Below are 27,046 nucleotides of genomic sequence, written 5' to 3'. Positions count from 1 at the left end.
GGGAACTGAGATGTAAAAAATTTTGCAAAGTTGGGATGTCAGAAATTTAACCTGAGGAACTGGGGAACCAGGAAAAGATTTTAAGGAGAGGAGTGCCAGACCTGGTCTTCATTCTTAAAAGCCCCCCTTTTTAAAAAAATTTTAATGTTTGTTTATTTATTTTGACGGGGGTAGGGGGAGGGGCAGAGAGAGAGGGAGACAGAACCCCAAAAGTCTCTGCTCTGTCAAGGCAGAGCCCAGCACCAGGTCAAACTCACAAACCGTAAGATGAAGACCTGAGTCGAAATCAGAGTTGGACGCTGAACTGAGCCACCCAGGTGCCCCAAAGCCCCCTTTCTTAGAAGCAAAGTGAAGAGTTGAAAGGAGGAAAGGTTTATTACAGCCTGTCTAAGTGGATAAAGAGGAGGCAACAGATTTAAAAGTCATTTAGGAAGCTAAGTGAGAGGAATTGCTAAGTGATGATGTAAGTACAGAGGAAAGGAAAGAGGTGGGCGGGATGACACCAGGTTTCTGGTTTAGGCAAGGCCATAAGGTAAGGCAGGGAACCCAAGCAGAGGAGCAGGTTTGGGTAGGGGTCATGTGGGGCAGCAGTGGAAGACAAGGCCCATTTTATGCATGATATTACTAGTAAGGTACCAGTACAGCATTCCAGAAAATATTCCAGTAGGTAGTGGGAAACACATCTGGACAGAAATATTAAACTGGAAAAAAAGTCGGTATGGGAGTAAAGAGCATATAAATGAGACGCCTGGGTAGATTTAAGAGATAGGCAAAGGAAGAGAGACTCAGGAAGAGGAGTGAAAAGAAGTTGTCAGACAGCTCAGAGCCTGGAGCCTGTTTCAGATTCTGTGTCTCCCTCTCTCTGTGACCCTCCCCCGTTCATGCTCTGTCTCTCTCTGTCTCAAAAATAAATAAACGTTAAAAAAAAAAAATTAAAAAAAAAAAAAGAAGTTGTCAGAGACAAAGAATAAATCTAGAAAACACTACGTGTGACAAAAGCCAAAGCAGGTGACTCACACTTTCAACTATCGAGAGATCAAGTAAAACCAGAACCCAAAACATTTCACTGAACTTAGTAATAAGGAGGTGATTGCTAATCATGAGGAGAGCAGTTTCACGGCAACACATGAGCAGAAGCCTGAAGGCAGAGGCTGAGGAAGTGGAAACAGAATGCTTCTTTAAAATTAAAATTAAACAAACAAACTGCTCAATGAGAAGGAAATGGGGAGGAATTACTTAAATAGCTAACTGTTTAAATAATTTTTACATAGAAGGATGATTACCCAACATTATCCCCGGAACTGACTCATTTCACCTTCCATGGTTTGGGAAGAACATTGTTCCCTCCTCCCTAAATCTTGTCCTTGGAAATATTCAAATCTGCCCAATATCCTGTGTAAAACATTCCAGAGACAACACCAGCCTCTCTCTTCTCTGTATATCTAATTTGGGTACTTAACTGCATGCACTTTTAAACTGTTTCGTATTTTCACGTGTAAATGTCCTAACTTCCCACACAAGTAGGAAGCCCCTAACATGTCAACATTTGGTACCATGTGGGTCATATTTTAGTGCTTTATTTAAATAAAAAGTAATGCAGCTGCACACAGAGCTCGCATAGCTTTGAGCAGAGGAGGAAGTAAAGAACAGAAGGCTTGTGTAGTAGAAATGTGAACTTTGGAATCAAACAAATGTATTTGAATCTTGGTTCCACCCTTCATAAACAAAGTCACCTCAGGCAAATTAATTAATCTCTTTGAGACTGAGCTTCTTCATATGCACAGGGCACACAGCAGGTGCTCAATATTTACCGAATTGACTCAAAAAATGGAGATAATAATACCTGTAGAGTAGTTGGGAAAATTAAATATGATCATTACAATAACTGCTTAGGCAACATATTTCAGTTTGCAAAATAAAGGGAAAAGGTTACAAACGTGAAATAAGAGGGTGGAGGATGCGTTAAATATGTGATGGGGATTAAGGACGGCACTTGTTGCGATGAGCAGCAGGTGTTGTATGGAAGTGATGAATCACTAAATTCTATACCTGGAACTAATATTACACTGTATGTTAAGTAACTGGAATTTAAATCAGAACTTAAAAAATTAAGAACAAAAGAGAACAAACATCCAAGCAGTATTACAAAATCATTTATAAATAGATCTATAATCAAATTATATTAGATATAGGAGGAATTATCTCTTATATAACTAAAGGATTAGAAATCAAACAATCAAAACATCAGATAAATAAATCCCAGAAGTGAAAATCTTTCTCAGAAGACTAGTTATATTTCTTCAGTCTATATCTATTCAAATATATGCTAAAAACATGTGATTTTCAATGGAATAGGATAATTTTGTCTCCCACCAGGTTAGAGGTAAGAAGTGTAGAGGGGTCAAGGAAAGGCAGTAGCACCAGTGTGGGGAGACAGAAGCAGGACATGGTATGGAAAGTTGGGAGGATGGAAGGTCAAGGCCAGAGGCAGCTATCACAGGTTGAGGTCACAAATAGAGCTTTCTGCAAAGTCACACATGGGGGCTCATGAGCCCAGACTTCAAGTGTGTAGAATAAATGGTCTAAAGCCCAGAAAGAACAAGTGAAGAAACAAGAGCTATGTCAGCAGGATCAATTACCAGCAGTGGGACAGGGCCTGGGACTGTGTTAATGGTCTTTTGAAAGCAGGATATTCTAATAGGTTGTCGACACAAAGTAAGAATTGTTCACCATTGTTGCAGCTCACAGTCTACAGCTGTACACAAGTAAGTGAATGAGAGTGGGTATTTCTCAGGCTCAGCAGCGGAAACCAGCAGCCCTTCCTTCCACTGACCATCTTGATAACCTACTGAAACGGCTCTGTGCCTAGATGTGGTGTGCTTATTTCTCCCACCGGGGGATATTTCTGTTATATCCGAGGTACCAAGATGTTCAGCATGGCATTGCCCTCTCTGAGCAGTACCAAACTACCCTCCAGGACTCACACTCCACTGCCCCATTCTGATTAAACTGGGCAGAGTCTTTAAGGGGATCCAAGTCAGCTCTACTAGTGCCAGTAGATTTAAAGAATGTGGGAATTTCCTCATGAGATATTTGCAAACAAAGATAAATAAAATATGTTCTCTTCTGTATTCCCATAGAATGAATCCTCTGTTACATCAAAATTAGTTCACTGTAGTTTATACCCATTGCTGTCAGAATGGTTTTGTGTTATTAATAAAGGCAAATTCTCAACTGAGGCCCTTTCATAAAAGGTGCAGATCCTGGTAGACTCAGGGTGTCTGGGGAAGGATGGGGGAAAGATGAGATACAAAAAGGAAAGGACCTCAAAAATATCAGAATAAACAGAAAAGATACCACCCTGTCAGATTCGTGGCTTACAGAGCAGCAAATCTGCCAAAGGAAGACAAAACTGGCCTAGGTTATATATAAGGCAAAAATCTAAAATAGGAGAAAAAGTCAGGGCTCAGAGTTATTTTAGAAATAGCGCATGTCACCTTTTGGAATGAGCACTGGGTGTTGTATGGAAACCAATTTGTCAATAAATTTCATATATATATAAAAAAAAAGGAAATAGCGCATGTATGTGTAAATTCAGAAGTAATCTGACAATTTTCAAGGAAAAACAACAAAGAAAGGTAAATTTTGAGTGATATCAGCTCAAGCTGTAAACCAAATTTAAGATTCATAGGTTAACTAGGTGTGGTAGTTAGCTGATGAGAAGAAAAAATGTGGGCAGCAACTCTCTAGAACCTCATTAATGAAGTGTTCGTGATTGCTTTACACTACAACGGCAAAGCTGCACCGAAGGACAAGAGATGGCATGGCCAGCAAAACATAAAATACTTACAATTGGGTGTTTTACAGAGAAAGTTTGCCAAATCTTGCTGCAAAGCAAGGCTCCTTGTGGGCCTCTAAAGGAATCGGTGAGGACAGGACAAGCCTACTATAGAAGCAGGAGTTACACCAACAACCAACCCTCTTTCTTTACTCAACAATTTAGTAAGTTCATCTAAACAGTAGGCATTTGCTTTGATGTGTGGAGCACTCAAAACCTAAGGGCTATCCCATAAATGTCTAAGAATGAGGCTCACTAACCAAATCAGTAGATGATCTGGCAAGGGAAAAAAAAAATGTTGGCATTTGTTTGTAGTACAGTTCTGCTTCCGAGGGTATCACTAAAATGCTTCCCGAGATGGTGGGCAAGCAGCTGGAAGTTTTAGGTACCTGCCAGATAAAGGAGACAGTGACTCTGACCATTAGACAAAGATGCCTCAGATTCTCCAGGTTGCATGGGAAATATGTCAATGATTACTGAAAGGGTGTGGACCAAGATTCCAATAGGATGGGAATTTCAGACTAAGTGATAAGGGACTGTTTAGGAAGACCAGGCGGTAAAAAGAGATATATTAACTCATATGATTTGTTGACCTTCCAGACCAGGTAGAAGCCCTACGTTTGCTCTCCTGTTTTGCAGTTTTTCTTTAGGTGTGGGCTTTCCCTGGGCCGCTGATACTCATTTTAGCTAGATGAAAATCAAAGTTCCATTGAGGAACCCTCTGCTTGCATAAAACAACATAAGTTAAAATTTATACTTTTTTTCCAATTTTATTAAAGGACATTCCTTTGTTCCATTTCAGATTATCTACACTTAATAAAAATATATGTTTATTAACATGTATTGTTTAATGCTTGCAACAGTTATTTATTGAGCACATACCCTTTTTTTTTTTTAATGTTTATTTATTTTTGAGACAGAGAGAGACAGAGCATGAACGGCGGAGGGTCAGAGAGAGAGGGAGACACAGAATCTGAAACGGGCTCTAGGCTCTGAGCAGTCAGCACAGAGCCCGATGCGGGGCTCGAACTCACTGAACCGCGAGATCGTGACCTGAGCCGAAGTCGGACGCTTAACCGACTGAGCCACCCAGGCGCCCCTATTGAGCACATACCCTAAGCCGGACACTATTTTGTTCGTATAAGGGATACGAATGAACAACAGTTAACAAGCAAAGTCCCTGCCTTTATTGGGTTTTATGTGCTAGTGTGTAGAAAACTGATTTACTTTACTGGCTACTGAACAAGTAAATATTTAGTATCATGATAAACGCTACAGAAAACAAAGCAAGGAAGGAAGAATATAGGCAGCACAGGGTGGGCATGGGGAAGGAAGGTTGCTTTTCTATGCAGAGCTGTCAGGGGAGGCCTCCTGGATGAGGTCATGGTTGAGCAGAGGCCTAAAGGAAGTGAGCCAGCATCACTGCAGCGGGGAGAAGCAGTGCCCTCAGAAGGAACACAGGGTACAGCAGAGGAACCCCCAGGTACCCAGAGGGGCTGGGTCAGAGCAAGTGAGGGAGAGAGAAGAAAAGTAAGGTCCGGAAGGTAAAGGGACAGGTAATCCTTGGGTTGGGCCTCAGACCATTGTGAGGGCTGTAGGACTTGTCCCGAGTGACGTCAGAAGCCACTAAGCAGCTTTTGAGCAGAGAGACATGGTCAGAATTCACAGAGGCCAGAGCAATCCTGTTAAAATTAAGCAGGATCCTGCCACTTCACTAAACAATAAAATGTTCCCAAATTAAAGACAAATAACTACAACATAAACATGCCCATTTGCATATTTTCTCAAAAAAAAATAACACTTTCTAGTTTTTGGAAAAACCTCAGGAGAGAATTACAACTTTTTTTTTTTTCATTTTATTGTGAGATAAACACTTTGCAACTGCTATATTAACACATCACCGATTCAGATTAAATGGGGAGAAGACCTGTCAAACTTAAAGACTAAATAATCTCTTTGATTTAAATAAATTTCACTATCCTTTAGTGTGTGAAGAAATATGACTTGCCAACAATGCCTAATAAAACTTCTTTTAATAAACAGATTTTTAAAGGATTATAATTAGCATATGTCAGCACCAGTCTATGCTAGGTTACCTTCTGATTACAATGCAATTTCTATACTTCACTTTAATTAGATATGTCTTAATTGTCTCAAAAGCAGTTTATACTCTACTTTAGATGCATATCTATAATCTTACATTATTCATTTTCTTAAAATTTTTTTTGGGGGGTGCATTAGTAATGTAAAGGTATAAGTAGGCAGAAGTAAGTGTAAAAACTAGCTCAGTTTCTGTCCAGAGGTTTAATTACCAAGGGGGCTGGGTGGTATTTCTCCCTTCCACAGTCAGGTTGCATCTCCAATCTAAAAATGCATGCTGTTTGATAACACATTGGAGAGAAATGGAGAGAAATTTGTGAATCCTTTTATGTGAATTATAAAATCATTAAGACTAACATGAGAGTCACATTTAAGATTAAGAGACCATTTTACTTTATTTCTTCAAAGTAAGTCTTGTTCCATTTTAATATGATATCTATTGCCAAAAGGTCCATATTTGGGCTCTACTGGTCTCTGGAATATTCCAAACTACATGAAATATTGGTGTCAATATACAATTTTACGGACAGGGACAAAAGTTTATCTGAACAAGTTTCAAAATCCAAAAAGGATAAAATCAAAATGAGTCACAATAAAGATAAAATTATCTTCCAGATAATTACTTCTTTCTTATCCACATGTGATTCTTGGGAGGTAGTCTCCTCATTTTACTTCAATATTGACTTACAGAGTTTACTCATAGTTTTAAATTAAAAAAAAAAAACTTTCAATATGTAAATATCCTTTTTCAGTGATTTAGGACAAATCTATATTCTAAGCTGTGACATCATTTATGACTGACATTTAAACTAGTTCTTTATTTTTCTACTCTTTTGTTAAATGGGAATATTTTAGAAAGTTTTGCTCACAGGATAGTCTATATAAGTATCATTGCTTACTTGGCCTTCATTTAAAGGAACATACTATTTTTTTTTTTTTTTAATAAGGAAATTGCCTGGGTCCAAAGTTAAACCAAATAAGTGTGACTCTTTGTCATATCATTGCTATTCTTACCTTATATCAGGGTTTCTCAATCTCAGCACTATTAATATTTTGGACCAAATAATTCATTATTATGCAATGTTGGATGTTGGAAGCATCTGAGGCCTCTACTCAATTGATGCCAGATGGGCACCTCCAGTTATAATGACCAGAACACATACTGCCAAATGTCCCCAGGAAGAAGAAACAGTAAAGGCTACAAAATCACCCCAGGTTGAAAACCTACCTTAAATCAATGATTTTTTCGCTTTTTGGGGGTGGGGGAAAGGGAGTGGCCTAATCTCATTTCTCTTGTCCATATTATGAATATATTCTTAGAAAGTGACCAGGAGATGTAATTTAACTTTAAAGGGCAGATTTATAAAAGGAGTATCAAAAGAAAAGGTTGCTAGAATAATCTATAGATATGAGAATGACATTTGAAAACCATGTTTTGTCATAGCTCTTCTCTTATAAAGTTCTTAAGAAATAAGTTTAAATATACATTTGGTACTACCAGCTTTTAAATGAGAAATTGTTTGGGGGATAGCAATTGGCAGAAGAAAAAAATATGATCTTCAATTTCACAATAGCTCCAACAAAATTAAGCCTGCTAATGAAACATAGTCTTAATCCTTTCCTTATAGTTAGAAGAGTATAAACTGATATAAGCCTATCTAAAGTCAACACATTTAAACCATTTTTGCTAAAATGAAAAGAAGCTTATATTGCTTTTTGTACACTTCCAAATATTTTGTCCCCAAAATATAACTTCCTTTTATTCATCCACAATAAAATTTTATAAATTTTATATATAAATTTGTTTTAAAGCACATTCAGAATAAAAATAATCTAAGAAAATTATTGTTGTTATTGGTTTTAAAAAATCATTTTCATACTCTTTACAACTAGATATCAGTCATCTTCTGTCTTTGACCATCTTCATAATCCTCACACTGCTGTGTACACATTTATCCACTTTCACTATCCCTTGCATGTAAATCTTAAAAATACTTTTCATACTCTCTAGAGTTCTATGTGGTCTCCCACATGTAAGTCAGATAGGATATATGATTAATTATAAAGTTAATGAGCCAATAAACGATATACATTTGTCTAAGTCATGAAAGACCAGTGAGAAGTGATCCTTTCTCCAGTTGATAGAATGTGGGGGAAATAACACTCTAGAAATGTTCAGCCACAGTTAAGTGTTGAGGTTAGTGTACTGACTATCCTACTTGTTCAAAAGGTACTTTGAGAAGCCAATTTGACAGTCTTTATTTCCTGCATGAAAAAAAGAACCCAAAATCAAAAGTCTAGCTACATTCAAGTCTTGGTCTAGGAGGAATGATCATAACCACTGCCAACCACTGCCATCCTGAAGATGAATGCTCAAATGGGGAGAGGCTTGCAGTTTTTAGCAAAAAGTGAATGATCAGGGTTTTATGTGGTGTTATTTTCAATGTTGATTTTTCCTTCTTTGTCCATGCCCCCCCCCGAAGGTATTTTCCAATCTTTAAAAATAATTTTATCATGTTCTCAAATCAACTAAATTTCTAATTTCTTCCACCTTCCTTTTCCTTTGTCCCTTATTAATGATATCAACATCTCTCCAGTCACCCTAACTGGAAACCTCACAGAAACCACTTTCTATCTCATTTACCACAATTTAACTTCTGCCCAAGATCTCCTAATTCTACCTTCACAATATCTCTAGTATCTTTGCCCTTCTTGCCATCTCTGTTTCCATTACCATGGTTCAGGAATTCATCATTTGTCTTATGCATAAACTAATTCAAAAGACTTTCAAATGCTCTTTCAACACAAATTTCTCCTGACTCCAAAAAATTATGTTTATTACTGCCAACTTTTTCTTCTAAGAAACCAATATGAGTCAACTAAATACATCTTTAATAATGCCTCATTTCTAAAGATTAGAAATCAAACACTTTGGCATAGAAAAGTCAAGACTCTATCTTATCATTCCCAATAAAGCTTTAAGGCCAATATACAGATTATACTCTAGTCATTCCAGATTTTCTATCATTCTTCAAGTGTAACCATAGACTTTTACAACTGATCTTTTCCTTTTGTTTTGTCGTTCTATACTGCTATTGAATACAATACCTACTTCTTTATGGCAAAAATTCTTTTCATTATCCAATGTATTCCAGCTAAAATGCTTAGTTTATTCCTTAGTGCTCTCATGGCACATTAGTAATAGATTCATTAAAGTTTGTAGCCACAATGTATTTTAGTTGCACACATAACTCTCTGCCCTCCAAAACTGTGAACTTGTGGTCAAGGACTATGATTCATTCATCTTTGTAGGCTTTCAGTATTTTAACTGCAACAGAGTTAGCAGTATTCAACTCATTGCTTAATAGTAATCACTGGAAACAGAAGACAACTTGCAAATTACATATACTTTTATTCTGCTCATCTTTTTTGTCATTTTACATTTACCCACACTGGTATAATTCTTTAATTCTGAAATCAAATATGGATTTAAAAAGAAACCACTCATCTAATGATGAGTTTTAAGAAATTAAAAGAAAAAAATAATAGTTTACTTTTTATTTTTACTTTTAAATTTATTTTGAGAGAGCAAGCGAGAGCATTCATACACACTACTGCAGGGAAGAGACAGAGAGAGAGGGGGAGAGAGAATCCCACACAGCCTCTGTGCGGACTGTTAGATCTGAGCCGAGATCAAGAGTTGGACATTAACTAACTGAGCTACCAGGCACCCCAGAAAAAATAATATGTAGAAAGAAATTAAATAAGTATATTTTATTATATTTTTCAAAAGCTTTTAAGAAATGTTTTCAGAGCTAAGCAAAATATAACACTATGCTTCAACAATTCAATTTGAAAGTAGAGCTCTGCTCTCAGTAAAAAATAGATTAATAATTAAAGCACAGATGTGTATGTGCATTTTTTAACAAATCCAACATAAAGTCATCTATATATGCAAAATCACTGATACCTAATGAAATCATAATTCAGAATATCCTTATGGTGGAAATCTAAGTTTCCAGTTTTTGTTAGTCAAATAATCCATTTTCTGAACAGAACACATGACAGACAAGATTTCCTCTACTTCAAATAATGGACTCATAAAAATTACTGCTATCTTCTTTGGTGGTTAACATTGCAGGTTACAGAAATTTTTCTTATTCTATGCATTTGGTTGAACTACTTACACATAAACTCATCACTAAAAATTTGAAAGTAATCTTTGAAGAATAAACTATAAAAACTACTGACCTTCAATAGTGTGGACAGAATATTACCAAGCAGTTTGTATCATTTCATAGGAAATGTATAAATTACGACAGAAGTACAAATGTGAAAAAATACCTTAAGAAGAATTCAAGTTATATTACTGTTTGTACCTATTTCCTTCCCTTCAACACAGGCTTTTAGCCTTTCACACTAAATAATCAACAAAATGAATATATCAAACAACAATCTGACATAATCATTACTCTACAGCAAGACCATTAGAGCTGGGGTAGTTTTTGGGAAGCAGATGCGAATCAAATACAAAGAACAAACACTTCTACCTGTGGAACATTTTAAAGGAGAATATATTCTTACTTCAAATTTATAAAGAATAAGAATATAGAGCTATCTCTCCTAAAGTGGCAACTTTTCTATCAAACTAAACCACGGTTACCTTACAAAATGCTAGAAATAAATGTATAATGGGACTCTAAATTACACTTTCAAAAGTTATCTGAAAACTCTAAATTAGTATTCCTTTGTCTATTCTATTAAAATAAGTTATAGGCAAAGATAAAAATAAGCTATAAGCAATAATTGCTTAAAACACTCCCCCTCCCGCACACACACATATGCACAACTCCAAGGGTTTATCTGGTCTTAGAATCCATCATCTCATAAGTGTCATATCCTGATTCTTTTTCTACAAATTATAGTTTTTTTTTAATTATCATATGTTACACATCAGCTACTGTTGTTAGTTTCCTTAACCTTCATTGTTTTCTGACAAATATTTCTCACTCACTTTCCCCATCAATAAGAGAGGAGAGTAAAAGATATTCTTGCATAGCAAGTAAATAATTAATTCAGGATCAGATATGACTGCTTAAAAGGTTTTTCACCAAGACAATAAAAACGATTGGCATTAAAATATAATTAGTTCTACAGTATCTGTATTTGCCATAAGTATTTCAATAATCTCATGCTGATATTTCCCCCAGAGAATAAGAACTAGAAATAAATAGAATTATGTAATATCTGCAGCAAAGGATCTCAGTCTGCTGTTATTTTAACGAATTTTCATAAAATTTGGAGATCTGTATTAAACAACAATGTGAATAATTCAGAATTACACAACTCTAGGCAACACAGTGAAGTGCTGAAGAGCCTGGATAGTGATAACCAGTCTGTGGCAGCTGAAATCTCAATTCTTCTACTTACTAGCTATCTGACTTTGGTTAACTGTGTAACCTGTTTGGGCTTTATTTCCTTGTCTGTAAAATGGAGATGAGAATGGCACTTGTTTGTGTTGAAGATTACAAGACTGGATGCATGGAAAGCATTTAGATTACCGCCTGATAACACAGTCAACAGTTCTCCTGTTAATTCTAGTGACAAAGTTCATTGGAATTCCAACCTAATATTTTTTTTCTTTTATTCAGGCCATCTTCAAAGCTTAACACAATAGCTTTTTGTATCTAAGTTTATTTTTATTGCAAAACTATCAGAAGAAAGGGAAACAGCAATGATTTTTAAGGGATTAAAAGGTTCCTCAGATCTTTTCAGGGATTCCAGGTTACAGGAGTTATTCTTACCCAGGGTGAGGTAAGGGAATGGAGAGTGGATTCTATCAAGCCCCAGTAAAACAAGCAAACAAAGAAACAAAAAGGTGCTAGTAATGTTTGGAATTATTTTTTCTTTCATAGTTTCAGTGTAGGGCACAATTCTGAGCCCAAGAAACTGTTAGAAACTTTCAATATTCTGGTACGAGATTCTACCCCGAACCTAGTGAAGACAAGACAAAATGGACATAAAATAGGTTTAGAAGAACAAAACAGAAGATATATTTAGGCATTATGCGTTGATAAATCAAAGTGTACTATTCCGTAAGTCCAAATCACAAATTGTCCTTCATTTGTAACAGAAGAATCATTTATTCTCTATAGTTTCATATAAAATTCAACTATTCTAATATAACACAGGAAAGTGGCTATTTCACTGATACAGGTAAAAAATAATTTATTTACAAAGAAGCCAATAAAAAGGACTCATATTCAAACACTAATTAAAAGTGAATTTAAAATGTTATTTTGTATCAACAATTTTTATATCCATATTTTATCTTTCTACCAAATAATTTGTTTACTGAAGATGATGATAAATTTAACTTTCAAGCAAGAATTATGAAGGGCCCATCACTAGTACCATAATAAATGAACAAAAGAAAAAAAGAAAAAGCTACAGTAGATAATGAGTAATTTTGAAAATAATTATTTGCTGGATAAAAAAAAAAAAAACCTTTCTGTGCTGTTTCTCACATTTGTGAAGAGAGGGTAATCAATTCTGCAGACAATAAGATATTCTGAGAAGTAATTTAGCCTTCACACCAAATAATCAAGATAAAGAGGTGAGATTTAACCAAATAAAAGGTGAATATAAAACAAGAGTACTTTGCCTTGTTACTACTGAATAGTGTTAAATTACCTTTTATCTACTGAAAAGTCAGTAGAGCAAGTTGTTTAGCAATAAAAATTACTTATTCTTGTATAATTACAAACTGTTATGAATATTAGTCATAATTGCCAATAATGGAGGAGGTCATAGAGAAAAACTTTAAGTGTCACTCTCTTGCAGTGTTGTTGTATTTCTCACAACATTGAAAAGACTTTTGAGTATCATTCATAAAATCATTAACTTTGTTTCCTCAGCACACTAATTAACATTTACTCTGCACTAACTGTGTTCTCTTTTCCCATGCGACTCTTGCAAAGGATTCCAAACTGGAATATCATAACAAATAGACCTATAAGGCATTTTAATCATTTGCTAACTAACTACTGGGAATATTTAAGTATTTATTGATTTAAGCTCGCACAGTGTGATTCGAGTGTTTCTTAAAAATTCTAGGAACCTGGAAGAGTACTGCATGCAGAGCAGAACAAAAATGTAAAATTTTGCTAAAAGCAAAAGTCCAAAAAACAATCAATCAACACACACCACCACCACCACCAAACAAAAGTGACTTAATTTTGTCTTGTGAAAATCAGAGGTATGACATTTAAATCAAGGATTATTTGCAAAGACTAGGGAGATCTCAGATTGAAGTTGAAATATTAGTTTTACAGTAGGACACCATGCCTCCTAAGGTCAGGGAAAAGAAAAGACACTACATGCAAAATGAAGTAATAAGCAGGTTGTGCATTTTTAATCCCTTTGGAGATCTGTGTGTGACCTTGGGTATTATCTCCCTACTGAACCCTCCAATCTCCATCTGCAGAATCTAGGTTGGATTTAGATAATTCCTAAAGGCTCTTCCAGTTTTACATTCTAGGAAAAGAAAGTTATATAAATCCTAGATGCCATAAATTATCACTCATGAGTATGGAAAAACCTGCTTATATAGAAAGTGTCAGAGCAGAATAAAGTGGGGTTCACAGAGTCTATAGACTTTTCCACTAATATTGTGTCTTTAATTTTCTATTGCATCTTATAATGAGTGATTTTGTTTATGTGTTTTGGGGTAGTGGCTGAGAGGCCTGGTAGGAAGGTAGTAATCACTAAGGTATTATGATGTTATCTCAGAATGGTTAACTCACTGTACTAGGGGTCTGAGGGTAATAATACAGACTAGATTTTTTTTTAAGGCCACATAGCCCTTCCTTTGGCTCTCTAGCTCCTGGGATTCATTGAGCCATATCAGTAAAGGCTTACCTTACAAAGGAGGTATTGATCCTCTACAAATACAAATGTTCCTTTACACTTTCAAAAAACTGTCTTGCTCTTTCTAAAGTCTACACAAAGTGTAACTTCAGGTCTTCAGAGAATGGGATAGCCCAGCAACAAAATTTATCATCCCACAAACCGAAAAGCTATCTCACATATCGATCTCCTTACAAATAAAGGGTAAGTGTGTATCTTCTCACTTGGGACCTCAGATAGGTTAGATCAGAGTTCTTGATATTTTCTCTTTTCCTTTCTTGGCCCACTTCTTTTCAGATTCATATAGTCGCATTAAATGAGCATTTTGCCTGATCTCCCAAAACTCCCTGTTTAAATTATTTGGACTTCACCAAAGGTTTCAATAAATTCCTCAATAATAATGTTTACCAAAGATCAAGTATGAAAACAACAGAAATATAAAATAATTTTGAGAACAATTTGGCTATTGCCTCAAGTATTTTATTTCACTACCTTAAAGGTATTTTTCCCTCACTTTAGTAGATATGCTAACATATATAGCTCAAACTATTTGATTTACCCCAGATCTGTTTATACCTCAAGAAAAAATGAGCCCATTTTATTAAAATAAAGGATGAACATAACAATAAAAAATAAGCTAATTAACAGAAGATTGAGGTGAGATATTATCTCCACATTTCTTTAACACCTGAAGATAAAGTTAGCTATAATCTTTCTCGTTGGGGGTTCAACCAGAATTGTCAAGCCAGCTGCTCTAAATGCAGGGAAAAGATGGAGCTGCTCAGGAAACTGCCTGCACTCCCAAATTTGTTGAGCCAAAAGACACATGGTGCTTTCTTGTGGACTATGTGGAGCACACAGAAGAGAGGTCCACCTGTAGCTATTTAAATTCTTACCAAAAAGATGGTGCCAAGGGTGATAAACACCTTAATTAGTTCTAATGAACTAATGAAGCACTATATCATCTCTGATTGTGCTGAAGTGACTACAGTCCATTTTACACGTAGCAGACAGAACAAATCAGATGATAACACACTTTTGCTTAAGACCCTTCTACTGGCTTCTCATTGCACTTAGAATAAAACCTAAACAACTCTAACTTTGCTTACAAGGCCCTACGTGGTCAGGCACCTACCTATCCTTCTGACCTACAGCAGGTTGCTCTCTCCTTCACTCATGGTAGGCTCCACGCCGATCCTCTGACTCTTCCCCTAACAGGGAAGTTCACTCTGCCTGTAACCTTTTCTCCCTAAGGTTCTTCATCATGGATTCTTGTCTTACAGATATCAATTTAAATGTGACCCCTGCAGACATATCTTGCCTGGCAAGCCACTCTAAAGTAGTGACAAAGACTGTCCCCTTGACCAAAATGTAGGCTCCTTTGAGCCCACTTTTTGACTAGGCCTTGTCTCAGCCCTATACTCAACCTGGCTAAGATAGTCTTAGCAAAGAATCTTACCAAGTTATCCCCTCCATCTTTGATATGTGATTGCCCCTGGCATATGATCAAGTTCTTCATCCCTCACCATTGATGTCAAAGTCTATGGCCTTCCTTTAATAAGACTCTTGTTAGTAGTTTAGTAAGTTCATTAAGAATCCCCCCACATTTGATATCTCCTCTTAATAATCTTCACTTCATTGACCCCTCATTCTGCTCCCTGGCTATAAATCCCTACTTGTCTCTGCTGTATTTGAAATTGAGCTAAACTCTTTACCCTAATGCAATAATATAGAATAAAATCTGTCTATTGACTTTAATGAGTGTCTGATTCTGTTTCTCTTTGATAGCAACCACCCAATCCTCTGGTGTCAAATTACCCTATTTTAATTCTCTGCATAGAACTAATCTCCATGACATAATGATGGCCATTTATGGTCTATCTCCTTACACTACAGTGTGACCTTTGGGAAAAGCAGGGATATTGTTTCTCTTGATTCCCACTTCATCTCCACCAGTGTGTTGAGCCTAGAAACCTGCTGGCAACGGCTATACACTAAATAAATTTTGTTGAGTAAGACAATTTAAAAAATTATATTTTCATGGTTTATCTAAATGGGTATGAAAGCATGTAGAAGAGAATACCGAAAGTTATCATCACACATAAGATCTATCCACAAAAGGCAGAAATAAATACCACAAATCTTAAAAGTTGTTTCCTTTGGTTTCTTCTTTAGAAATCACTGTATTTTCCAAAATTTCCACTGTGTGTTTTACTTTGAAAATCATAAAAGCATTAAAAAAAAACTAAAGAAAAAAAAGTGGCTTATGAATTACCAATTTTAGTTGGTTTATAATGTGTTTCTTCAAGAGAAACCTTTTCCTTGCAAGTTCTCAGATTATCAATTCTGTGCCAAGAGAAAGGCCCATAAAAAAATAAAAAAAGTACCCAGCAAATTTTCACAGGAGAAAAAATTGTCAAAAGTTGTATTTTCTTCCTTCAAGTTCTAAAACCTGAGAGATTTTAAGGTAACCAAGCAAAAAACAGAATAGAGGATAGGAAAAAGAGGATAAGAGTCCCATACTAGATATCACATCTATTCAGGAGAATCAAGACCAAATGCTGTTTTTCTGGAGTGAACTGAAGCAGTAGTGAGTAAGCACGAGTGATCTATGTGACACTGTTAACCAAGTGCAATAATCTCAACAGGAACAGCAGGACTCTGCTTACTGCACGGTTTGCCTCTACTCTTCAGTATAATCTCAGATGTCCATTATGGCATCCATCTTTAGTTTGCTGCTACTATTTTTTTGACAATTACTGTTGGTGTTTAATCATCTCTCTTTACATGACAATATACAACATCGTCAGATTGCATAACATGAAGATCAATTAAGATAATCAATTAAGATAACACAGAATGAAAAACAGCTCAAACACATTTCTCGAAATAGAAAAAAAGTTTGGGTGGAATCCACTGGATGAGCTCTGGCCTCTGAGTTTTTACATCGGCTGTCTGTTCCCTCTGTCTGTTGATACTTTTTTCACCAGAGAGTCAAATGACTTGCTTCCTCCTGTTCTTCAGGTCTTCCAGTTTCATTCTCAGCAAAGTCACCCTGACCAACTATCTAAAATCAAAATCCCCCAACATTCCCAATTTCCATTCCCTGCTTTATTTTTCTTCTCAGTACCTATCACAATATATAATATCCTATACTTTGTTTATTGTCTGTCCACCCCAAAAATGCAACCTATATGAGGGCAGGTATAATGGTCTGTTGTATTACTGCTGTATTACCAGAGAATTAACTTGTTGAATGAATGAATAATATGAATGAATTTGCCACTGTTATCATTTCTGAGAGTGAGTCTTAGAAGTATAATCTATCGATGATTCATACCCTGCAGTACGGGGTCACTAAAAATCTTTCTTGTGATTATAAATAGATCCCAGAATTCAAGGACCTGTAATTTCATAGTTGCTTTCATACTCCTGAACTCTTGAGAGATGGAAGAAAATCTCAAGTGAGGCAACCAAGGAGCCATGATATTGGCTGCTATGGACCACTGAAAAAAATTATATGTAGTGGCAGGGTATGTAAAAGGTGCTGTCTAGCTCAGAAAACTTTAGAACTTTCCCCCATGAACAACTTCCCTTTCGTTAGTAAGGTTATTCTACATGGGTTTTCAAAATGAAAATTGTTCTTGTTTTAGTTTGAGTGTCTTTAGAATGTTTGACTTTGGTCTCCTAGAGGAAATGAGGACAACTAGTTTCATTATCTACAAAAACTGAGTTTCACAGAAAGACCCTGATTAAAAACAAAATAACAACTCTTGTTCATAAGAATAACAAGTGCATAAAATTTCATTTTATCTTAAACCTGAGCATGAGGGGCGCCTGGGTGGCTCAGTCGGTTAAGTAGCCGACTTCAGCTCAGGTCATGATCTCGCGGTCAGTGAGTTCAAGCCCCGCGTCGGGCTCTGTGCTGACTGCTCAGAGCCTGGAGCCTGTTTCGGAGTCTGTGTCTCCCTCTCTCTGACCCTCCCCCGTTCATGCTCTGTCTCTCTCTGTCTCAAAAGTAAATAAACGTTAAAAAAAAATAATAATAAAAATAAATAAATAAATAAATAAACCTGAGCATGAACAGTGCTCTTTAAACCATAGTGGGTCATATTGTGTAATTTCTCACTAGCCAATATTATGGGCTGAACTGTGTCTTTCCAAATTGTGTCTCAATCCTAGTACCTCCAAAAGTGACTGTATTTGAAGATGAGGTCTTGAAAGGGCATTTAAGTTAAAATGAGGTCATGAAGGTAGACCCTAACCCAAAATGATGGTGCTTATAAGAAGAGAAAATTACAACAGAGACAAGACCATGTAAAGACACAGGGTGAAGACATCTACCTACAATCCTAGGAGGGAAGTCTCAGAAGAAACAAACCTTGCCAACACCTTGATCTCAGATTTCTTACTTCCAGAATTGTGAGAAAATAAATGTCTCTGTTAAAGCCATCTAATCTGTTGTAGTTTGTTATGGCAGCCCTAGCAAAATAATATAGCCAACAAAGAAATGCCAAAGACTGTCATCAGGGTAAAATACTTAAAAAGAGGTAGATTTACATTTCAGCATTGTTTTGTTCTCTCTCCAACCAAAAGGTTCACTTTAGACAGCTGCTAGTTTGTTAAGGCTTCAGATTTACTTGGCAGTATCCATTCATTCACTTAAGAATCTAAGAAGTATGCAGGATACTAAAAACTACAAGAGGAACAGAAATTGAATGGTCCTATTCATAAAAATAGAAGAACTATAAACCTTCTCAGTGAATGATTTTGCAATTCTACCACATTATCACTCCCTCTCTCACTACCTTTATATCACAGTTTGGTTGACCAGAAATCTCACCAGAGATGGGCAGTGCTATTTATCCAAAATAATCAAAACTATTGTCACAGAATCATGTTCTTGTTCTTTTTGTTTTTCTTGTTGCTCTTTTTCTTTCCTTTGTTTCTTCTATTTTTCTTATATTCAGCATTTTTTTAAATTTTGAACATTATCATGCTATTTTGTAATTCATGAGGGATAATATTCTAAAATAACTTTACTAGTTTCTGGAAAAGAATCAATGATTATAAGAAAAACTCCTCACAGGATAGGGTAAAAAGTAATTTAGCTGACTAAAATAATGACATAAATTCTGTCTCCAAACTTCAGCAATGGCAGAAAATCCTTGAAAACACATAAAAGGACTATTAACCTAATGATACTTTGTATTATTTTTAAAGTGCCAGTACACATAGAATTGCTACCTTTTGAAAAACTTTAAAAAATTGTAAAGAATCAAATGTAATCAAGACCAATAATTAGGAATTTATTTCTTAAAAGTTGCAAATAGTCTACAGAGAGTCTGGGTGGTTCATTAGGTTGGGTATCTGACTTTGACTGAAGTCATGATCTCACCGGTCAGAGTTCGAGCCCCTCAGAGCTCGAGCCTAGCGTCTGGCTCTGTGCTGACAGCTCAGAGCCTGAAGCCTGTTTCAGATTCTGTGTATCTTTTTCTCTGCCCACCCTCCCTCTCTCTGTCTCTGTCTCTGTCTCTCTCTCTCAAAAATAAACATTAAAATAAAAAAATTTAAGTTTCAAATAGTCTAAATTACTAAAGCAACATTTTTATTATGGTTAAACAATCCATAACATAAGCCTTAGTTAACATTTAAAATACACTGAAAAGATTTCCTTACCAATATTGGGGTGCTTCAAAAGACGGCAAATTCTAGCTTCTCTTTCCAGTTTCTGATGATCTGTTTAAAAAGAATAATAAAATAAATCACAGCTCTTAGCAAAAAAGATTAAAAGACCAAAAAAAGCATATCAAAATGACATAAAGTCTTTACATTTATTGATCTTTTGATCTCTTTTTAAAAAGTGATAATTTGTAACTAGGTGAACATAGCATAGTTGAACAATCTAATTTTCTTTCTTTTTCATTGGCTTGATACTTGATAGAATGAGATATAGAACAGAGCTGAATTTAGGTAGGTTGGAGAAAACAGTGAAAATGGCACAATAGTATTCTTTTACCTTAAGTATATATTATTATAACAATTTACATAACCCAAAATAGACATACACATTTAAGCAGAGGGTGCCTGTCTAGACACTGGAATGCCATGGAAACAGTGCTAAGTAGGGTTATAGTTTGTCTCTAATGAAAAGGATTTCCTGTCCTGTCATATTTTCTATCAACCACTCTTCATTGTTGGTTCAACTTCCTAGGTTTATGATGTTCTTCCTTCTATCAGAGACTTCCAAAAATCCCAAATTGCCTGCTTATCTTCACCCTTCTAGGTATCCCTAACCACTTCTCTGAAAGAGCATGACCACTGTAACTTGCATTTTAAGAACTATTCAGATACTCTTCTTTGGCTTCTTTGTGGTGGTTCATATGTATATATTTATAACCAAAATCAATGGCCAAATTACAAAATAAATGGCAAAAAAGAACAGGGCAGAAACACGTTTCCAATAAGGACAGCACTGCAGAGTGGTCATTAGCTGACAGCCTTACATAAATAACTGACTTAAATCTTACAATAGCCCTGTGAGAACAGGCAACATTATATCTATCTTCAAAATATAAAAAATAAGGCATAAAGAGGTTAACTGATTTGCCCTAGACTATAAAGTTAGTGGCATCTACCAAATCAGTTCTCATTAAGTAGAATCATAAAAGAGCCTTAAGAGAAGGAGGAGAATACCCATCTAACTACCCACATATGGTGTATACCAATCATCCTCAACCTCTGTCGTCTCAGAAGCCCTTAGCACTCTTAAAAATTACTGAGAACCCCAAGGAGTTTTATTTATATGGGTTAGATCTGTTAATATTTACTCTATGAGAAACAAAACTAAGAAAAACATTATATATTAATTCATTTAAAAATAATGAACCCATTATATTAACGTAAGTTACTGCATTTAGTTTTTAAACATTTTATTTGGAATTAACAAACTTACAGAAAATTTGACGAACAGTACTAAAAACACATATACAGATAAATTTATTATTAACATTTTACCCATTTAAAAAAATCATTTATGCTCTTTCCCTATGTATATATATGTCTGTGTATAGTTTTACACATATTTAATTAATATACAAATATACATACAAATAAATGGGTTTATACGTATTTTTTTTTCTGAACCATTTGAGTGTATGTTACAAACATCAGGGCTCTTTTCCCCTAAAATTTCAGTGTGTATTACCTAAGAACTGTGATCTTCTCTTATAATCACAGACACTACAGTTACCAGCTTCAGCAACTGTCACATTGATACTTTATCATCCATATTCTAACTTTGTCTATTTAACCCAAGGATGCCCTTTAAAGGATTTTTCTCCCTTTAGTGGAGGATGCAGTCCAGGGTCAGATATGGCACTTAGTTGTCACTTCTCTTCAGTTTCCTTTAATCTGGAATATTTCATAGTTTTTGTCTTTTATGACCCAACAGTTTTGAAGAATTCCATCATGTCTATCTCTGAAAAAGAATGATTCTCATTTTGGTATTGTCAAATGTTCGCTCCTGATTTTATTTAGGCTATACATTCTCAGCTAGAATATTTTCCTTCTCAGGCTATCACATTTGGAGGTATACATTGTCCAAACGCTTCTCAAAAGTGTAACTTTGATTACCAGGTTAAGGTGCTGTTGAATTTCTCTGCTGAATATTACTATTCTTATTTTTCCTTTGTAACTAATTAATATGTGATGAGACTTTTTATGGTCAGGAAAACATTCTGCTCTTCATCAAAATTTCCCTCTAGATTTAGCATTCAGTGAGGATTCCTGTCTGAACCAGTCTTTACTTTGATGGTAGCAAAGTGTTGATTTTCTAACTCTAGCACAATAACATACTTTTCATGAAAAATACTGTTTTTTTTAAAGTTAATGTCATTTTCATAAGAATGTGTGAGGACAGATAGTATCTATGCTTGCGATAAACATAGCATAATGTATAAACTTTTCCAATTATTATGTTGTACACCTGAAACTATTATAACATCATGTCAATTATACTCAAAAAATGATTTTGAAGTGAAAAAATAAAGAGCAGCATGATTTTACATTTTTGGAAATCTCTTTGATGTCTGGCTTAATAGAAGACAGCTGTATTCTCATGTTTGCTTCTATATTCAATCTATTGCAATATGTTGTTTTGTTTGAAGTAAATGAAGAAAATCTGACCTCATAAGGTTATATAGTTGGAAAACAGTATTGTCACAGTCTTTTCAGATAATTGTGGATATTATGTTTTAATATTATCCCCAAACTCCAACAAGTGGTAGTTTCTTAAAGGTTAGTTGCCATGCGAAATCTGAAATCTTATCAATGTACTTCCCAAACCATATCAATGAAGTCATGAACTTTAATGTTTAAATCAAATTAATTTTCAACATTAATATAATACATTTTCTAATATAGTAAAATTTTACTCCGTTACATTAAAATTCATTGCTCTTTCTTGTACTTCGAATCTTTTACACCAAGGCATAATATTATAATGTGATGCACCAACCATTTGGAAAATACTGGTTTAGTGCATTATGTAGTTCTTCCAAACACTGACACATTTTGTTACCTACTATCATAAAAACAATTGTTAATATCACCACTAATATAATCAGAACAATATTTAAAATTTGGGAATTCATCACGTTCTCATGGGTAAATATAAGTTTTCCAAAATTCTAATTTTTGTTTGAAAGTTTGAATTGTGTTACTAGCAATAAATGTCAATAGTTTTCCTTCAAGCAATAGGCTCACTTTGTTCATTTTTGATAAAATGTCTCTCAAAAACCTAAGTCTGAATAATCATAACTAGTTTTTCAGTTGTAATTTCAAGTAAAAATGGTGTTCCCTGAGAGTACCTAGTTCAGCTTCCAACTGAAACGACTACAGGGTACTTTTCCTTAAGACAACCATTGTACCTCCGTATGGAGCCTGAGTGCTTTACCCATTCTTATCATTTAATCACATAGAATGTTGTAATGTAAAGATGTGTGATCAAAGGTCAGGATTTAATAACAGTAAATTGGCTCATTAAGTCCAATCCTCAGTGAAGTAAGTTTTTGTTTTTGTTTTTTTAGTCTATAAGTGTATGATGCTGAAAAACACAGACTATATAGTTTGATGCTACTGATTTGATTCACGTAAAGGTGCCAGCAATTTTATCTACTATTTCTTATGCATCATAGGTACAAATGTCAACACACACACACACACACACACACACACACACACACACACCACAGAAGCATACAATGTCTTATATTTATTATGAAAATAGTTTTGACCTTGTAGATCCTCTAAGAGGGTTTCAGGGACTCCTGGGTCTATAGACAACACTTCTGAGAATCAATGGAATATTTTACAAAAAAAAAAACCTATTTTACATAATACTTTTTTGGCAATTTTGAAAAATATTTTAAACATACATTGTGATTTTTAAGTAATCTCTATGCTCAATGTGGGTATATAATGTTATTAATAGCTCAAATAGAAATGGTGTTTTAAAGAATCAGCATACCATTGTATTGGATCTAGCAATGTATCCATTGTATCTGGATTACCAAATATAAAGGCAAATATTTTCTCCCCTTACCATTATCTGAAACTGTTAGTGCTTCAAAAAAAAATGTAAATTCTTCAAACCCCCATCTCTTTAATAGGTTCTCATTCTTAACACAAGCTCCTTCTAGAATATTCTCATTTAGAAATACACAAGTAAACATAAAAGATTAAACCTGACTTGAAATTGCATCTAGACCATCTTAAATTCCCTAAAGTGTCATACGTAAAACATATGCAAAATACTTGCTTATAGGAATTACAATTTTTATAAAGACAGGGATATGCAAATATATATGCTATCTCATGTGATACGTATTACGTATATGTTATCATTTAGTATTTATATATGTCAACTGATATCTATATAATTATATTAAAGAAAAATAAGATCTTTATTGACAATATGTGGTATAGAGTTTTAGCTATAAAGATGAACATAATTACAGAATTTTATATAGCCTATTCTTATGGGCTGTATCATGTCTTGTAAAAAAAACAAAAACAACAACAACAACAACAAAAAAAACCCTTACTACCTCAGAATGAGTCTGTATTTGGAGACGGGGTCTTTAAAGGGGTGAAATGAGGTCATTAGCGTAAGCTCTACTTCAACATGACTGGTGTCCTTCTAAAAAGAGGAGTTTAGAACAGACAAGCATTGAGGGAAGATCACATGAAGACACTGGGAAAAGATACCTACAAGCCAAAGAAAGAGCCCTCAGGTAAAAACAACCTTTTGAAACTTTGATCTTGGACTTCTAGCCTCCAGAATTTGAGAAGATAAATTTCTGTTGTTTAACAACCTCGTATGTGTTACTTCGTTATGGGAGCCCTAGCTAACAATACACCAAAGTATTAGTTTTCTATTGTGATATAATTGCCACAAATATGAAAGCTTAAAATAACAAATACTTATAATCTCACAGTTTCTGTGGGTCAGAAACCTGGAAATAGTTTAACTGAGCCCTGTGCTTTAGGGGCTCTCAAAATGCTGCAATGAGGGGCACCTAAGTTGTTCAGCCAGTTGAGCATCCAACTCTTGTTTCAGCTCAGGTCATGATACCAGGGTAGTGGGATCAAGTCCCACATCATGCTCCATGATGAGTGTGGAACCTACTTAAGATTTCTCTCTCTGTCTCTCTCTCTGTCTCTCTGTCTCTCTGTCTCTCTGCCCCTCTCTCCTGCTCATGCTCACTCTCTCTCAAATAAAAAAAAAATTAATTAAAAAAATGGCAATGAATATATCGGCTAGGGTTGGAGGTCTCACCTAAAGTCTTGACTACAGAAAGATCTCTTTTCAAGCCCAAATGGTTGGTGGCTGTTGAGCTGAGGGTCTTGATTCCTAGCCCTCTGTTGGCTGGTGGTTGCCCTCACTTCCTTGCTATGTGTCAACATGACAACTTGCTTCATCAAAGCTACTAAGGTAAAGAGTCTACTACCACAGTGGAAGTCATCATCATATCTAGCCTGATCACAGAAGTGCTATTCCATCACATTTGCTATATTAAATTAGTTAAAAGAAAGTCATTAAGTTGGCCCACTTTTAAGGGGAGGTAAATATACAAGGGTGAGAATACAAAGAAGCAAAGATCATTGGGGCCATCTTAGAGGTTGCCTGCCACATCTAACTCTATAATGGTACTGATGTTTTCATGAGCTTTTGCTTCACTTACTTTTTCTTCCATATAGTCACATAACTTAGTGATCTCCTACAATTCTTGAGGCATTCTGCGCTCTCCTACTGGGGCATGTTTGACATCCCAAATATCCTAAAGTTTTCATTAAAACGAGAATTGAGCAATAATGGGCATGCTTCATGTTCAACATCCAGTTTACAGCTTTTCTTTAGAGGGAGTAGGTAGGTGAGGGGTGATGACGTGCCTATTAATACCAAAAGCACATTTCTGTATTTATCCCTGTAAAGAGATGATTGAGTTTTACATTTAAAATTTCCTTCACTTTCAATTCACTCAGCAACAAAAATCCTGCATCCTACCTCATCATTCCTAGCTCTCACAACTACAGTGGTAAGAGGCAAAGACAGATTATAAAAGGTAAGACACCCATAATACCATTTATATCACCATCTGAACATGTTTTCTTATCCACACACCCTGCAGCTACTGAAGAACCAGCTTCATTTATCATTTGACATTTATTAAAGTATTCAAACTACAATAGTTTGACTTTTTTCTTCCTTTGAAGCTCAAGTCCACACTGTTATAATGAATAAAAATATAACCCTTCAGGCAGTAGTACTGTCAGGTCTGATAAAATACATGTTATTAGCAATGGATGGTTGAAGATCTACCATACAAACGATGCCATAAGGAAAATAGCATAACAATGCTAAGAATGGAGGAAACTAATTTCATATCATATGGAATTACCTAGTATAAAGATCTCTGGATTTAATTTTTTTTAATGTTTATTTATTTTTGAGAGACAGAGAGAGAGAGAAAGCATATGAGCAGAGGAGGGACAGAGAGACATGGAGACAATCTCAAGTAGGCTCCAAGCTCTGAGCTGTCAGCACAGAGCCTGATGCAGGGCTCAATCCCACGAACCTCAAGATCATGACCTGAGCCAAGTCAGACGCTCAACCGAGACATCCAGGCACCCCAAGATCTCTGGATTTTAAAAGTTTCTGAGAATTTTGAGAAAATGTAATCACTTTAAGATACTTAAGTCAGCTTTGAGATATTTTTGGAGACTTTTTAAATTTAATAAGGTATTTTATTTTGAATGAGGTCATAAATGTGAATTTGAACCTAATGAAGTAAACCCTTCACTCCTGTTCCAAATCAAAATTTAATCTTTATGGAGAATAACTCTCATCACATATGGAAATTAAAGGGCTAGCCTTGACTCTCTTTCACAGAGTAATAGGAGTATCACTAAAGCTACATAAAGCAACAACTTATTTATCTGGCAACATGAGAGAATGAACTTTCACCAAGTTAATTTCAAAAGTACCCCACAAATGACAAACAACTTAAAATGTTAACCTCTTGGGGGTAAATTTAACAATCATTGCTTTCTTAAGTAAATGACATATACAATAATTTAACTTTTGACACCATAGGGTCATCATGATGAACACTAATTATTACTCTGCTATAATTCAGTGAAGTCCTCAGAGGCTACTGAGGTGTGAAAGGCCACAGGTTATCACTCTGTGTTCAGTCTGCCCCCTACCCTTCAATGTGGAATCACCTTGTGAGCACAGGCAATGCCAACGGATGGTTTGGGCAGGGGAAGGAGGTTGACTGTCATAACTGGTAAGTGTTTCATTTCTCTCTCTAAACACACACGCGCGTGCACACACACACACGCAAGTGTAAACTAGTACAACTTAAGGAAGACATGGATTTGCCACACCCAAGAGGGTTAAATTCTTCTAGTTCCCCCTCCCCACAGATTCCCACCCATAAAATAATGTTATATACCAGCTATGGAAGACTAACTCCTCATTGTCCAAGAAAATAGAATGTTTAAAATCCAATTTCATCATTAATGTCTGTTCTGCCAGCATTTTGCTTTGCCACCTGAAGCTGCTATCTTCCCTGCTCCTATTCTCCTTGGTTGTCCCTTGGCCCAGTGCTCCAGTTTAGTGCCTTAGATCTA

The 27,046-nt window shown here is 35.5% G+C and overlaps 1 protein-coding gene across 23 annotated transcripts in view; it reads right to left on the bottom strand.

Moving 5' to 3' along the window:
• The window catches only part of CAMK2D (calcium/calmodulin dependent protein kinase II delta), a 315,359-nt gene that overhangs the window by 191,747 nt on the left and 96,566 nt on the right, over nucleotides 1–27,046 (bottom strand). For all 23 annotated transcript variants that reach the window (XM_032592913.1, XM_030313188.1, XM_032592914.1 and 20 more), the window contains one exon: nucleotides 19,526–19,585. In XM_032592913.1, coding sequence (XP_032448804.1) covers nucleotides 19,526–19,585 — 60 coding nt within the window. The remainder of the gene's footprint in view (nucleotides 1–19,525; nucleotides 19,586–27,046) is intronic.

Source organism: Lynx canadensis, chromosome B1 (genome assembly GCF_007474595.2).
Source record: "Lynx canadensis isolate LIC74 chromosome B1, mLynCan4.pri.v2, whole genome shotgun sequence".
In the NCBI taxonomy this organism is placed as follows: domain Eukaryota; kingdom Metazoa; phylum Chordata; class Mammalia; order Carnivora; family Felidae; genus Lynx; species Lynx canadensis.
Note: the sequence above shows the minus strand (reverse complement) of the source record. Positions and strands in the feature narration are given on the sequence as shown.